At 48.3% G+C, this 14,420-nt stretch overlaps 1 protein-coding gene across 3 annotated transcripts in view; it reads right to left on the bottom strand.

The window, feature by feature from the left end:
- LOC118087010 (hexokinase-2) overlaps positions 1 to 14,420 on the bottom strand; it is a 56,839-nt gene that overhangs the window by 10,525 nt on the left and 31,894 nt on the right. For 2 of the 3 annotated variants that reach the window (XM_088671444.1, XM_035119183.3), the window contains exons 3-13: positions 11,897 to 12,045; positions 11,076 to 11,195; positions 9,529 to 9,624; positions 7,297 to 7,396; positions 6,045 to 6,228; positions 4,926 to 5,081; positions 4,315 to 4,548; positions 3,491 to 3,795; positions 1,795 to 1,943; positions 601 to 720; positions 25 to 120 (exon numbers count right to left, since the gene is read on the bottom strand). In XM_088671444.1, coding sequence (XP_088527570.1) covers positions 25 to 120; positions 601 to 720; positions 1,795 to 1,943; positions 3,491 to 3,795; positions 4,315 to 4,548; positions 4,926 to 5,081; positions 6,045 to 6,228; positions 7,297 to 7,396; positions 9,529 to 9,624; positions 11,076 to 11,195; positions 11,897 to 12,045 — 1,709 coding nt within the window. Of the gene's footprint in view, positions 1 to 24; positions 121 to 600; positions 721 to 1,794; positions 1,944 to 3,490; positions 3,796 to 4,314; positions 4,549 to 4,925; positions 5,082 to 6,044; positions 6,229 to 7,296; positions 7,397 to 9,528; positions 9,625 to 10,036; positions 10,109 to 11,075; positions 11,196 to 11,896; positions 12,046 to 14,420 lie in introns of all 3 variants that reach the window. The other variant, XM_035119181.3, reaches the window with a different exon arrangement.

Raw genomic sequence — 14,420 nt, 5'->3', positions numbered from 1 at the left:
CACACCTGTCTGACAGGAACGCACCTCTCTCCGGTGAATGGCATCCTTCAGCAGGCTAACCACATCTCCCCCTTCACAACCAGAAGCTTTGAAGCCTTTGGTCCATTTCAGGAGAATCGCCTTAAGACAAGAAGAAGAAGAGGAAGAGGAGGAGGAGGAAGAAGAAAGAAGTTATGTAAACACAAAATTGCCAAGGGTACAGTGAAGCAAAAGGATGCAATTCAAGAACTCTATTCTAGGATCATTGCAAGGTCAAACAGGCCATGTTTGCACATCAGTGCATCGTCTCCATCCTGGTGCCCTCCTGATTGGATTACAGCTTCCATCAACCGAAGCCTGTACGATGCAGGGACCAATACAACAATAGTGCAAAACATCTGGAAGGCACCAGATTGAGGAAGGCTGGTTTAGCGTGATGTGTGCTAGCAGGGAAACTTTGACAGCATTTAGTTTCCTTTCCCCCAAATCTCCGCCAGAGATTGCATTTGATAACAAACTCATTTGTTGTAAAACGCATTGTCTTGTCCTTTTTGCAGCTGGCTAGCATGTTATGCTTGCAGGAGTGACTTATGGTGGAGGGAGAAGCCAAACGAAGCTCACCTCATCCAGGCTGTTCTGGTGACAAGGGAAAGAGAAGGTGAATCCGAGAGGCAGTGACACGCCTTTCATCCCCATGTACTCCAAGAAGTCAGCAATGCAGTGGACAATGTGATCAAAGAGCTGAAAGGCAGAAGTGCAAAATGGAGTCGGGAGAACGTGGCTCAGAGCAGCTGAACAGGGCCCTGCTCAGGCGGGTCTGGCTGGCATCACAAAGTGAGCAGGACTCTATCCTGGACCAAACTAACATCATCATTTGAAGCTATCTTGCATTTAAAGTTCTTCTGCAAACTACCAAGATCATTTAAAGCAATCTTGGGAATGCAGCCACTAACTTCCTCATTGTGGGATAAGGGCTGCATTCCTGACAGGGCAGTGGGGTGCTATTGAGGGAGGTCAGCAGAGGGAACAGGATAGGCCAGTCTCCAGCAACCTGATGCCCTCCAGGTGCCTTTGGACTACGACTCCCATTAGTTGTGCTGTCTGGTGGAACTTGTAGTCCAAAACACCTGGAGGACACCAGGCTTGCAAAGGCCAGGATGGCCTCGGTCTCCATAGAGCGCATGCGCATCGTTGCACTAAGGCCCAGGCTCCAGGGTGTGGCTGAGGCCCTTCTCTGAATAAGCCATATTTTATGTCATAGCTAATTCATCCCGCACAACCCCATTGCACCAAGGGCTTAGCTCCTTGGTGGAGGAGAGAGGCATTCCAGGAAAACTGGCCCCAGCCTAAGGGGAGCATCATCCTTTGTCACATTGCAAAGCCAATGTAACAAATGTACATTTGAAATGTAACAAATAATGTCACACGTAAATAATAGCACATAGATTGCAAGCACTGAGCTTGAATGGTTAGGGTTGTCTGTAAAAACACCACTCAGGGCCTTTACTATCTGAAGAAAAGGGACTCTGCAAAAAGGAGTTCTCATATAACAGGCCCGGAAGGCACCCCTTAGGCCAGAAAACAACCCCCATCCCTGGTCTACCAGGTTGGACAGCCTGTCCATCTATCATCACACCATCTCTTCTGACTGCCATGGGTGTTCCCAGCCATGTGGAATGAGATCTTGTGTGGTTGACGGGGACCTTCTGCATGCAAACCAAGAGCTCTCCTGCTCAGCTACAGTTTTCTCTGACCCTCTCAGAAGTCAAAGCCCCCATTTTGATCCCCGTCAGAGTGTTGCACTGAGTTGCTCACCTCATCTCCTGTCCCCTGCATGATGTCCTGAGGGATCGAATAGATCTTGTTGTGCATCTCCACACTTCGCCGCATCCCATTTCGCACGCGCACGAGCAGCACCCGGAAGTTTGTGCCCCCGAGATCCAAGGCCAGGAACTCCCCCTTTTCTGAACCAAAAACAGACACACTTGCCATCAGCGCTCCCCTCCCCTCCATCTTTCAAGGGCACTTGAACCTAGAGGACTATTTGTGGTCTCTTTGAGTTGGGTGGGATGTGTTAGACCTGCCTTCTAGATATGTATGAGCGTTGAGATAGAGACCATCTGCAGGGCACCAGGTTGGCAGAGGCTGCTCTGGCACAAGCAAAAATTCATTTCTGACTCCAGAAAGGGCAGTGGAGAAAAGTGAAATGACAGGTTGCAGCGTTTGTGATTTGTTAGTTTAGAGAAAAGGCGAGTAAGAGATGACTCGGTAGAAGTTTATAAAATTATACAAGGCATGGAGAAAATGGAGAGAGAAAAGGTTTTCTCCTCTCATAACATTAGAACTCATGGGCTTCTAATGAAGCTGAATGTTGGAAGACTCAGGAGAGACAGAAGAAAGTATGTCTTCACACACTGCAGAGTTAAACTATGGAACTCCCTCCCACAGGAGGCTGTGATGGCAACCAACTGGGATGGCTTTAAGAGGATTAGACAACCACATGGAGGACAAAGCTATTGATGGCTACTAGCCAGGATAGCCATGTCTTCCCTCTGCAGTTGGAGGCAGCAATGCTTTTGAATATCAGTCGCTGGACACCACAGGAGAGAGCGCTCTTGTGCTTGGTTCCTGCTTGCTGGCTTCCCATAAGAAGCATCTGGCTGGTCACTCTGAGAACAGGATGCTGGACTACATGGGTCATCGACCTGATCCAGTAAGCTCTTCTTATGTTCTTAAGAACAAGAGCTTCTAAAGCAAAATTTTATTGCGCTCCATATTTGTCCCATGCAAAGTCATGTCTCTTATTCCAACAGTTTCACAGGGTCCATAGAAAAAGGATTTGCTGAGGAGGAGAGGGAAGAGGGCGGAAAATAGGTCGACAGAACAGAAAACTTTCTGACACCAGCAAATTCAGACACAAGACCTAGTAGTGATCAGTGCACCCACTTCTGCTCCCAGGTGTCTGACAGAGACTTTTCCGAACTCTTGCAAGCAGGATTCAAGCACAGTATCCCTTTCCTCTCCTGTGGCTTCCAGCAACTGGCATTCAGAAGCATGGCTGCCTCCAACTGCAGTGGCAGGGCAGAGCCACTAGTAGCCTTTGATGGCCTTAAGCTCTATGAATCCTCCAGTCCTCTTTTTAAAGGAGGAAAAACAGCATAATTTCCCACCCCATTAAGAGAGGCCAGAGTTGCCACCACCACAGCCACTGTGACACATATTGACATCCCCATGGTTAGATGCCATAAGCCAAAAAGGGTCATATATTACTATTAATTACTTTTATTATTAGATCCCACCTTTCCTCCAAGGAGACCAATGGTTCTCCTGCCCATTTTATATGCAAAATGGCCCTGTGAGATAGGCTAGAATAAGAGGATGCGACTTGCTCATGGCTCAGTGGGGATTTGAAACCTTTTCTCCCAAAGTCCTGCTCCAATACAAGTGATGCACGCAAGTGGCCAACCGAATCTGGCCAAGGACACTGTCCACTATCTTCATCCCACATTACCTGTTCCGTCTGGGGTGGAGCAGACGTAAGAGGGCAGCATCTTCACGGTGGCCTCGTCGTGCGTCTCTTGGCCCAGGCCCCGCTCCATCTCCTCCTTCATCCTCTTCTTTATCTCCAGGAGCTGCTCCCGGCTGAGTCTCAGAGGATCCAAGATCTTCTGGCGGGCTTTGTGTTGGGCTGCCAGCCGGTAAGCCACCGCAGTGACCATGGCCGCACCTTTCCCGCTCCCGTCCTCTGAGCGGATGAATCGGATGTCACAATCGGGCAGGAAGCGGCGCACCATCTTCTGAAGGCGGCGGGCAAAGCTGTGCAAGGCAAGGGGAGAGAACAGGACCGTTACAAACCCATCCATGGCACATCCAGAAATCACTGGTGGTGACAGACAGGGAATGCATCATCTGGGGGACCATGGATTCTCTCCCCTAAGGATGAACTCCCTGAGCACAGAAAGCGAAGACCACAGTTGAAGGAGCAACTTGATAAGCTGGGGTGTGTGAAGAGGATGGTGGCCAAGGTGATCAAGGGGGTGGAAGCAGAGGCAGATTTAGGGCAGTGAGACCAGTTCCCCAGCACTGGGTGCCAAGTTGAGGGGGGTGCCACAGGGTGCAACAACTATCAAGTAGCGCACATGCAGAATGAAAGGTGCGAGGTGGGGGCAGCTGAATTTTGGCTTTGCACAGGGTGCTGGTGAAATTTGGAAGACCAAAAGTCTGCCCCTGCTGCAAACCAAGCACTTTATGAGGAATGTTTGAGGGAGCATTCTGAGATAGCTTCCCCTTCTAGGATTGGCACGCAAGGGACTTGCTTTCGAAGAACCCACTTACTGAGGATGCTTCTTGTACACTGTCCCGTCCACTCCAACAGTGGAGCGCAGGCGGTCGACACGCTTGTTCTCCTTGATGCGCCGGAGCACAGCCACCAGGGCGGCGCCACAGAGGTTGGCCGAGCGCGTGGAGACAATCTCGCAGATGCGCTGGGTGGCGACACAGTCTTCATGGGAGGGTTCCAGGCCCAGCTTCGTGAGGATCTCCTGGGCTTTCAGGAGGCCTTCCTTTTCCCTGCAAATTCAGGATGGCAAGCAAAGGGGGTCTGTAAGAGGCAGCAGTTCCTGCACGGCAGAGGGGGGAATGCTCTGGGGTCGTGGGGAGTCAAAGGTCCTTTACTATTTCTGCAACAGGCTCCCTGTCCTCAGCATCCCAGGGCCACCCAGTCAGCGTGAAAGGGGAGCTTTTCAGCCACAGAGACGCCTGTCTCAGCCCTTGTGCTGATTGCAGCCGATCAGAGAAAAAGGAGGTGAGTCAGCCACTGAGGATGGGCTCCTAGGATCCCTCCGTAGAAGGCTCTTGGGGAAAACACCAAGGAGGATTTGTTCTGGCTATTCTAAAGCTACAGATTTAGGAGCACGGAAAACACAAGGCAAGGCCCATTCACTCACTTTTCAATTGCAGAGACATATCTGGTCTCAAAGTGTCCCGTCGTCAATAAGTCCGAGGTGAGTCTCCCATCAAAGAGGAGGTCTTCCTTGGCCATCTTCACCAGGATGAGCCTGACCAGTTCACCCATGTACATCCCGCTGATCATCTTCTCGAACCTGTGACACACCCCAAGGTGAGAGAGCGAGAGACTGGGTTGGGGCAGCAGCAGAAACTGAAGCTCCAACACACCAAAACTTCAAAAGGAGTTTGATGGATAGTTTGGGTTGCATCTGACTCCATTGTGGCAAGAATGTGTAGGGCGGGAGCTCAGCCCTCAAAGGTGACAGACGGGAGTTGTGAAAATGACAGCCCCTCCATACATCCTGTGCCCCTCCCCCCTGCAAGGAAAATGGAGCACTTGGGCAGGGGAAGCGCTCAACAACCACGTAACCCCCTGCAGAGCTTTCATTGCACTTCCCAGGTTCTTGTTTTGTACCAGCTAAATATCCTGCTTTAAGCCAGCAAGCATATTCCCAAAATCAAATTGGGACTAGTTTACTTGTGGGATTGCCTTACTTCAGACGCACACTCTCAACCGCTTTGATCTGCGGAATTGGCACTGTTACAGCTACCACGTAAGACTCATTCCACACCTGCAAGCAAGCCATCTTTTCATGTGGCAGCACTACACTTCGGAACTCCCTGCCTATTGATACCAGGCCGGTGCCTTCACTGTACTCTTCTCAGTGCATGTTGAAAACCTTTTTATTTAGGCAAGCCTTCCTAGAGCAAAATATACACCAGGAGCCTCAGTTTAGTCAGAATGGAGTGTACACTTCTAGGGTCAATGGGAGATACATTACTTCTGATAAATGAGCCACTATGAAAATTTGTGTCCATGCTTTTTAGACTTGTCTACCCATGTACTATCTAAAACCCAAGGACCATTTTGGTTGCCAGATGTGGATTATTTTTCAGCTCTCCTGCCCCACTGCAGTTGCCAGAAAGCACAGGAGGGGAGAGGGCTCTCGTGTTCAAATCCTGCTTGCTGGCTTCCTACAACAGGCATTTGTGAGAAGAGGGTGCTGGGCAAAGGGGGCCCATTCAGCCTGATCCAGCAGCTGAGGCACAGGACTTACAGTTGCTTTCCCGGGTTCAGGGAGCCCATGTCGATTTCCCGGTCAAACTCAGTCCTGATGTCATTCAGGGCCCCATCGTCGCCAAAAGCTCCCCACTCCATGTTGATGCACATGCGCCCCTCGTCACCCTCCACGAGGTCAATGTGGTGCATCTCCTCCATGTAGCAAGCATTGCTACCTGTGCCTAAAGAGAGGGAGGGGGAGGGGGAGAGATTAGGAGAGTCCAGGAAAGTGGAACAGCTGCAGCTAGAGCCTCCCACCCTTTTCCTACAGCTGCTGGTGCTCTCCAGATGCTGCTGAGCGACAGCCCCCCTCACCCCTGGCTGTTGCCCAGGTTGGCTGCTGGTAGCTGGACGGTGTCATGTCCACCTGCCTCTGCTTTATTTCCTGGCCTTTCTGGCCCAGAACACTCATGGGGGTCTGCGACTGCAAGCAAAGGACCAGAAGAGGCTAAATAAAAGCCGCCACTACTTTCTAAGACGTATTTTTGGCAGGTCAAAAGACAGCATGTAAGATGGAGGGATCAAACTATCTGGATTGCTGCAATGCACTCTGTGTGGGGCTTCCCTAGCACTTGATCTGGAATGCTGCAACACAATTGCTGACAGGAGTGTGGCCATGTCAGCATCGAACCCCTGTGCTCAGAGATCACCACTGGTTTCTGGTTTGCTTCTGGATCAAGCTCAACGTGTTACAATTAGTATATAAAGCCCTTAACAACTTGGGACCACTTGACCTATGAGATCACCTTACCTCACATGTGCCCCTCAACTGCTTTGATCATTGGAACTGGCAGTGTTAACAGGTGCCACAAAATGCCCCTTCTGCATTTGTAAGAACTCAATCTTTTAGTGTGACAGTAGTTACACTTTGGAACTCCCTGCCTATTGATACCAGATAGGCAACTTCACTGTACTATTTTCAGTGCATCCTAAAAACATTTTTGTTCAGACAAGCCTATTCACATGTTTAGAAAGTTTATTTGCATTTTAGCCTGTTTTTAGTCTATTGTTATTTTCGGAAAGTCTTAAATTATTGTTGTTAATTCCTTTGAGTGTTAATTTTATTGTTTTATCTTAATTGTAAACTGCTTCAAGGTTTGTTTTTTGTTTTGTTTTGTTTTACAGACAAGCAGTGTACAAATATTACAAAAATAACGTAAGAAGGAGGCTGGCCTCAGGTACGCAGGAAATTCAGGTGCTTTCCAAAGGTGGGGGAAATGTCAGCCCTCCTCTCCCCTCAGACTTCTTACCAACAATCAGCCCGATTTCACAGTTGTGATCATCGTAGCCGCAGGTCATCATTGTCCCAACGGTGTCATTCACCACAGCCACAACATCAATCTCAAAGTCCTACAGAGCAGGAAGTTGGAAAAGGCCACTGTTGATTAAAATTCTGAACAATGGTTTGTCAAGAAATGACCAAAATACTCAAATATCCTATTCCAGCTTCAAGGAGGGGGGGGGGATGATCAACTGAAATATTTCAACTCTCAAGAACTTCTGACATGGAGGCTGGTGGCTTCCAGAACCTCAGCTGCCCCAAAATGGAAAACCTTACAGGATGTGCAACTTTTGCTTTGGTATAAAAATATGTGGAGTTTGGCATTAGCTGAAAAAAATTAACTCAAAGACTCGGAGGATCCCAAAAAATTATATGCTCTTTGGTGGGATTTTAACTTATATACCACAAATACAGCCACATAGAACCCCTTCTCCACAGTACAATGTGTGATTTGGTTATTCCTAAGTGTCTCAGGTTTTCTTCTTTCTTATTTAAATCTCTTCTGGATATACTGTGCTGCTTTTCCTTTGCATCTGCACTTAATTATAATTATTAATTATATTATTATTATTATTATCTGTTTGATTTACTTCCAGAAAGAAAATAAATACACAAAAAGAAAAGCCCACCAGTGGCTCCTCAAAATGTCTCCAGCCTGCACTTGTCACTTCATTCACATCCACCCAAACAGAAACACCCACCCACATTTCTCCCTCCAGGACGAGGCTCCAGAAACTGGGTGGGGAAAGAGCTGGTTGTCTGGATGGGTCAGTCCCAGGCCCTGCCCACCCCCCACCACAGCCCCAAATCCCCAAGGCACTTTTGCACAAGGGAGGCCGAGGCACCATGAACATCTAGCGATGCCCTGGCTCCAAAAAAGTAAAAATAAAATGTGGCATCTGGAAGACAATGGGGGCGGGGGGGGGCCCTCACACACAGGCCCTCCACCCCACCCCAGGCAAGGGGAGACTGCAACTCCACCAAGCTGACAAGCTCAGGAGGAAGCAAGAAGAGCTTTGCAGCTGGATCAGGCCAAAGGCCCACAAGCATAGCTGCCAAGTCTCCCGTTTTCCCCGGGAAACCCCCGTTTTTCCAGCTGTCCCCAGCTGAAAAAAACAGATTTTTTGTTTTTCCCTGGTTTATTCTGGTGCGGCGGCCATTTTGGAACTGGGCGGAGCATGCTCAGAAGCGACTTTTGATGCTGCTCTGCCCAGTTCCAAAATGGCTGCAGCGCAACTTCTGGTGCGGCAGCCATTTTGGAACTGGGCACAGCAGCATCAAAAGTCACTTCTGAGCATGCTCCGCCCAGTTCCAAAATGGCCGCCGCGCTACTTCCGGTATGCTACTTTTGGTCCGGTCCCTTATTTTTCAGAGAGGAACTTGGCAGGTATGCCCACAAGCAGGACTGGAGGGCAGAGGCAGTGGCCCACTTGTGCCCCCCAGAAACTGGTATTCAGTGGTAGCTGCCTAATACGAGAGGCGGCACACAGCCCTCCGGAGTAGCCGCCATGTTATGGCATAGTAGAGTTCACTGTCTGTGTCTACCTGGCATCTCCAGGTGGTGCAGGGACAAACTCTTGTGTGATTTCCTGCAGAGCCAGTCAGTCAGTGAATACCAACCTTGAGGGACCAAGGCTCAGACTCGGGAGAAGGCAGCTTCCTGTGTTCCTTGGGAAATGGCCCATCTAGCTGAGCGAGTGTCAAAACTGACCCGCAGTGGCTCTCCAGGTTGCAGGTCCAGCCCTCCCGGGAGATGCCAGAGAGAACCAAGGATTGGGCATGGCCAAAGAACTGGGCACATTGATCCTGTTCATCCAGCTACCATCTCATGCCAATCGATTCCACAGGCAGCCATGCATGCCCCCTGCCACCTCCAAGACACTGGGGGAAATGAAAGGAATTGAGCTGCCTGGCTCTAGAGCGGGCAGAGCGAGGTGGTCATAGTGCTGGACTAAGACCCTGGAGATCAGGGTTCAAATCCCCACTTAACCGTGAAGCTCACTGGGTGACCCTGGGCCAGTCACAGTTTCTCAGCCTGATCTACCTTACAAGGTTGTTGTGTGGATTAAATGAGAGGCAGGACCATGTACTCTTTGGAGGAAAATGTGGGATATAAATGTAATAATAATAATAATAACAACAACAACAACAACAACAACACAACAAAACTATCTTAAAGACAGCAACAGGCTTAGATTACCCCTCGTCTTCTTATGGCTTCCCGTAAGAGGCCCACAACGTCCCGGCCTTCCACACCACTGGATTTGAATCCCTTGGTCCACGTCACGAGGACGCTCTGTTTGAGAAAAAGAGAGGAAAGGAAATAAGGAACCGCATGCTAACCAGAGGAGACAAACAGAGGTTCAGTCTCCAAAGCAGAGAGAGCTTTCCCACATCATATTTGTAACACAGGTATCTCACAACTTAATACGCCTTTAACATGTGCCATTTCAGCTTTACACAGTTGAAGGCTGGCCGGTTGAAATAGCTCAGATTAAAAGCGAAGAGCTTAAAAGCACTTTTTGCACAGGGTTTTCCCAGTAAAGGAGGAGCTTTTAAGCTCTCTGCCTTGCCTGGGGGAAGAAAGACTCGTTTGATGCATCAGCTCCAGAAGAGAAGAATGCTCAGAAGGGAGTGGCTTGAGTGTACACGTTTCTGTGTACATGCGCCTTACCTGGAACATAATCCCCATGCAAGATGTGACTTACCTTACAACTCCCGGGACTGTAATTTGTTTCAACTTTTGAATACTGAATTTCAAACCTTCCCTGGGACCAGCCCTGGGAAGAGTGGGTAAAGATCACAATAAAAACCTGTGAGATCACCTTGCCTCACAGATGCCCACTCAGCCACTTTGACTAGCAGAGCTGAGAGTGCTCTAGGTGCCACCTAATACCCGTTCTGCATTGTAAGAACTCAAACCTTCAGTGTGGCAGCACCTGTCCTCTGGAACTCCCTGCCTCTTGACATCAAGCAGGCGCCTTCAGTGCACTCTTTATAGCACTTGCGAAAAACCTTTTTGCTTAGGCAAGCTTAATGGAGGTTTTAATCTGTTTTTAGTTTATTACCGTTTTTATCTTTTAAATGTTTCAAAGCAGGCATCCCCAAACTTCGGCCCTCCAGATGTTTTCGACTACAATTCCCATCATCCCTGACCACTGGTCCTGTTAGCTAGGGATCATGGGAGTTGTAGGCCAAAACATCTGGAGGGCCGCAGTTTGGGGATGCCTGTTTTAAAGAGTTGTTTTTACTGATAGCTGTATTGTTTTATTTTCTTTGTATATTGCTTTGAGGGTTGGTTGGGTTTTTTTTTACAATCAAGTGGATGTACTAAATTTTATGAAATAAATAAAATAATCATCATAACATTTCCATTTGTGCTGCCGCTAATAGGAAGCCACCCCAGTTTCTATCACGAAAAACAGCCATTTTTCCTGTATGCCAAAGTCCTGAGCTCCAAAAAGGGCCTGACATACCCTCCTCATGGATTATCTACTCTTAATATCACGAATGTTGAAAGTATTCCATGTACATCATCTTAGTAAGTTCTTACAATGGCCCTTACAATGGCAGATCAGAATTATTACCCACATATGTTGCAAATCAGGTGCCAAGAAATTAGCTTCTCCAAAGCCTCCTAAGTGAATTCATGGAGGAGGCAAAGTTTAAAGCAGGAAATCCTCCAGAATTCCTGGAGCCTTTCCCATCTCTCCACAAATCCCAGGAGTACTTGAGTCGCAAGCTTACCTCATCCAGTTTGGTCTGGGAGCAAGGGAAGGAGAAAGTGAAGCCCAGAGGGAGTTTCTGGTCCTTGATTTCCAGTTGGTCCATGAAGTTAGCTAAACATTCAGCAATGTGGTCAAAGAGCTGAGGGGCAGAGAATGAGATACACACTTAGGAAGGCTGGCTATGGTCAGGCAACGGTGGCATCAGGACCCACCTTATTTATTTCTATACTATACACACAGTATATACATCCATTGAAAGCAGAACTTTGCAGTTGGAGTCTAACGATGAAACATTCATTCTAAACTGCAGAATTCTGGAACCTTTTTTGGAGCAGAAAATTTGCAGGCACTGTTTTTGTTTTTGCGTCTTGCTGCTTGGAAATCGTTTGTCAAAGGATTCAAAAATGACTCTGGATCCTATCAGCTTCCCCAAAAACATTTCATCACAAGGAAACGGTGTGATTTAAGAACTCCCTCGGTTTCTAAACAGCTCCCCTAAGAGTTGAGAATTTGCACAAATGACCAAGAAGCCATCACAAATCGTGTGAAATTAAGAGAAGGCAAGCAAAGTGTCTGGGCAGCTGACGGGAGCAGGTGAAAATTTTGTACCCTCAAATGACAAGTTTATTTCCAAGCTCAAATCAAGATGCTGCTTTTGCCATTTAAAGTCAAATTGTCCTGGGCCCAGGAGCGTTTGCTGAAGTCCTTTCTCTGCATTCATCACTTCTTCCCCCACCGCTGGAAGTGTGACAGTCCCTGATTTAGCTTCCTTTTTCAACAGACAAGAGCAATGGTACTAAAAGGTTCCCAAGGTGGCCAAGAGGAGACCCCTCAACTCACCTGCACTCCACTGCCCCGCATAAGATCCTCAGGAATAGCATAGATCTGGTTCTCCATCTCTACTTTCTTGCTGCCATTATCAGCCACCTTGACTCTCAGGACCCGGAAGTTTGTGCCACCAAGGTCCAAGGCCAAGAAGTTACCTTCCTCTGCAGGGGAAAAAAGGGGAAAAGGAAAGATGAGGATTGTTTCACTCAATGATTCCTAAGCTGTGCCTCCACACTCAGAGGCTGCAGAGCTTCTGAATACCAGTTGCTGTAAACCAAAGGCGAGGAGACGGCTCTTGTGCTTGAATCCTGCTTTTAGGTTTCTCATAGGCATCTGCTTGGCCACTGTGAGAACAGGATGGACTAGGTGTGCCACTGGTTTGATCCAGCAGGGTCATTTTGGGTTCTCAAGAGCCTCTCTCAGAGAGAGAGTCGCATATTCTCCTGACCCCTATTTACAAAAACTTCCCAGTTTGGTTTCCTGAGGGGAATTCTCCCTTGCCGCTTTACAAGCCTAGATAAGCACCTGACACTCCTTGCAGAAGGAGGACATTCCTTGGCCCTCGTCTGTCTTAAAACGGCCCTTCCTCATGTTTGGGACTGCTCCCCTGCCAACTCAAGGCCCAACTCAACCGAAACGATTTTCTGTCTCCAACATGAAGTCATTAAGTGGGACGAGGGCAGAGAGACCAGCAAAGGGGACTAGAAAGGAACAAGATTATTTGGAAGTCCTTTCCATTTCTTTAGGACTGGCTGGGCCCCTCTCTTTAGAAAGCAGCTGCAGGGAAATGTGTCAGCTGACAAGTCTGAGTTATATGTAGAAAAAGCACTTGGTGCATGCTCAAAGAGACTCTCCCTTTTAATCATCACCTCCCACTACATTGCAGGGGGTTGGACTAGATGACCCTTCGGGTCCTTTCTGACTCATCAGTTCAACAATTCTTTGATCTTTCAAAGCTGAGCTTTGGTGATCCACACAGGTTGTGGAGCTCAGACCTGGCTCACTGAACCCTTTTCTGGGCAGTGGTCATCAGCCTGTTCCACTGTTCCACACCCCACCCCAGTTATAAAAGTTTCCCAGCTTGGTTTCCTGAGGGAAAATTCTCCCTTCTTGCTTTGCAAGCCTGGATAACCATCTGGAGGAGCAGCGCATTCCTTGGCCCTCGTCCACCTCCAATGACCCTTCCCCACTTCGGGGCCTGTCTCTCTGCCAACTCAAGAGGAGATTCCAGTGTTGCAACAGTTCATGTGGGCAGCCTGCTCCTCCAGCTGGACAGGGAGCTGCCTCTCCTCAGGGTTTTCATCCAGGCAATTCTTAGGAACCAGCTGGCCCCAAACCCAGGCTCCCCAGGCCTTGCTTTTGAGGGGGGAGGGTGGCAGCAGCAACAACAACATGTGGAGGGGTCAAATGCAGGGGGGTTTCTGACCAGCCACCAGCCCCTTTCCGAGAACACAAGAGCCCAGTGCCAAGTCAAGACCCTGTTGCCAAGTCTGCAAACCGAGACTATCCCAGCCTGCTCTTCAGCCCCAAGCCTTGTAATTCTCCTGCTTTCCTTAGGGTGCTCAGCTCACCTTCTCACACTTCCAAAATGCCTCTGCCCCACATTCATTCTAACTCCAGCAGACCTAAAGGAAAACTAATTTGTAGCCCTTCATCAATGGTATTCAACGCCTTATAAACTGAACTTAATATCTAAGTTAGGGTGGGATAAATGTTGGAGATGTGAACTGAATAAAGCAGATTACATACACATCTCTTGGAATTGTTCTCAAATAGAAATATTATGGAAATCTGCTCAGGGCAATATCTCCAGCACCTTAGGAGCCCATATACCCTTGGCACCAGAAATATTTCTGCTTGGTTATCTAAAATATGTTATTTTGGGAAGTGGTCATGAAACAGTGTTTAACCTTATAAATCCTGCCATGATTATACAGTGGTACCTCGAGTTACAAATGCCTCCGCTAACCTGGAAGAGTTACCTCGAGTTGAGAATTTTGCGCCAGGATGAGAACGGAAATCATGTGCTGGCGGCGCAGCAGCAGCAAGAGACCCCATTAGTGAAAGTACGCCTCTCGTTAAGAGGAGTTTCAGGTTACGAATGGACCTCCGGAACGAATTAAGTTCGTAACTAGAGCATAGCTGTCAACTTTTCCCTTTTCTCGCAAGGAATCCTATTTGGAATAAGGGAATTACCCTTTAAAAAAGGGGAAAAGTTGACAGCTATGAACTAGAGGTACCACTGTAATAGCTAAAAATGGGGGTGTGGCAGGAGGGAGAAAGATTGTACTCTGCTGCTCCAGAGAAGCGGACACGGAGCAATGGATTCAAACTACAAGAAAGAAGATTCCACCTAAACATTAGGAAGAACTTCCTGACAGTAAGAGCTGTTCGGCAGTGGAATTTGCTACCAAGGAGTGTGGTGGAGTCTCCTTCTTTGGAGGTCTTTAAGCAGAGGCTTGACAGGCATATGTCAGGAATGCTTTGATGGTGTTTCCTGCTTGGCAGGGGGTTGGACTGGATGGCCCTTGTGGTC

This window comes from Zootoca vivipara, chromosome 6 (genome assembly GCF_965207765.1).
Source record: "Zootoca vivipara chromosome 6, rZooViv2.hap1.1, whole genome shotgun sequence".
Classification (NCBI taxonomy): domain Eukaryota; kingdom Metazoa; phylum Chordata; class Lepidosauria; order Squamata; family Lacertidae; genus Zootoca; species Zootoca vivipara.
The sequence above is the reverse complement of the archived record's forward strand: the minus strand, read 5'-3'. Positions and strand labels throughout refer to the sequence as shown.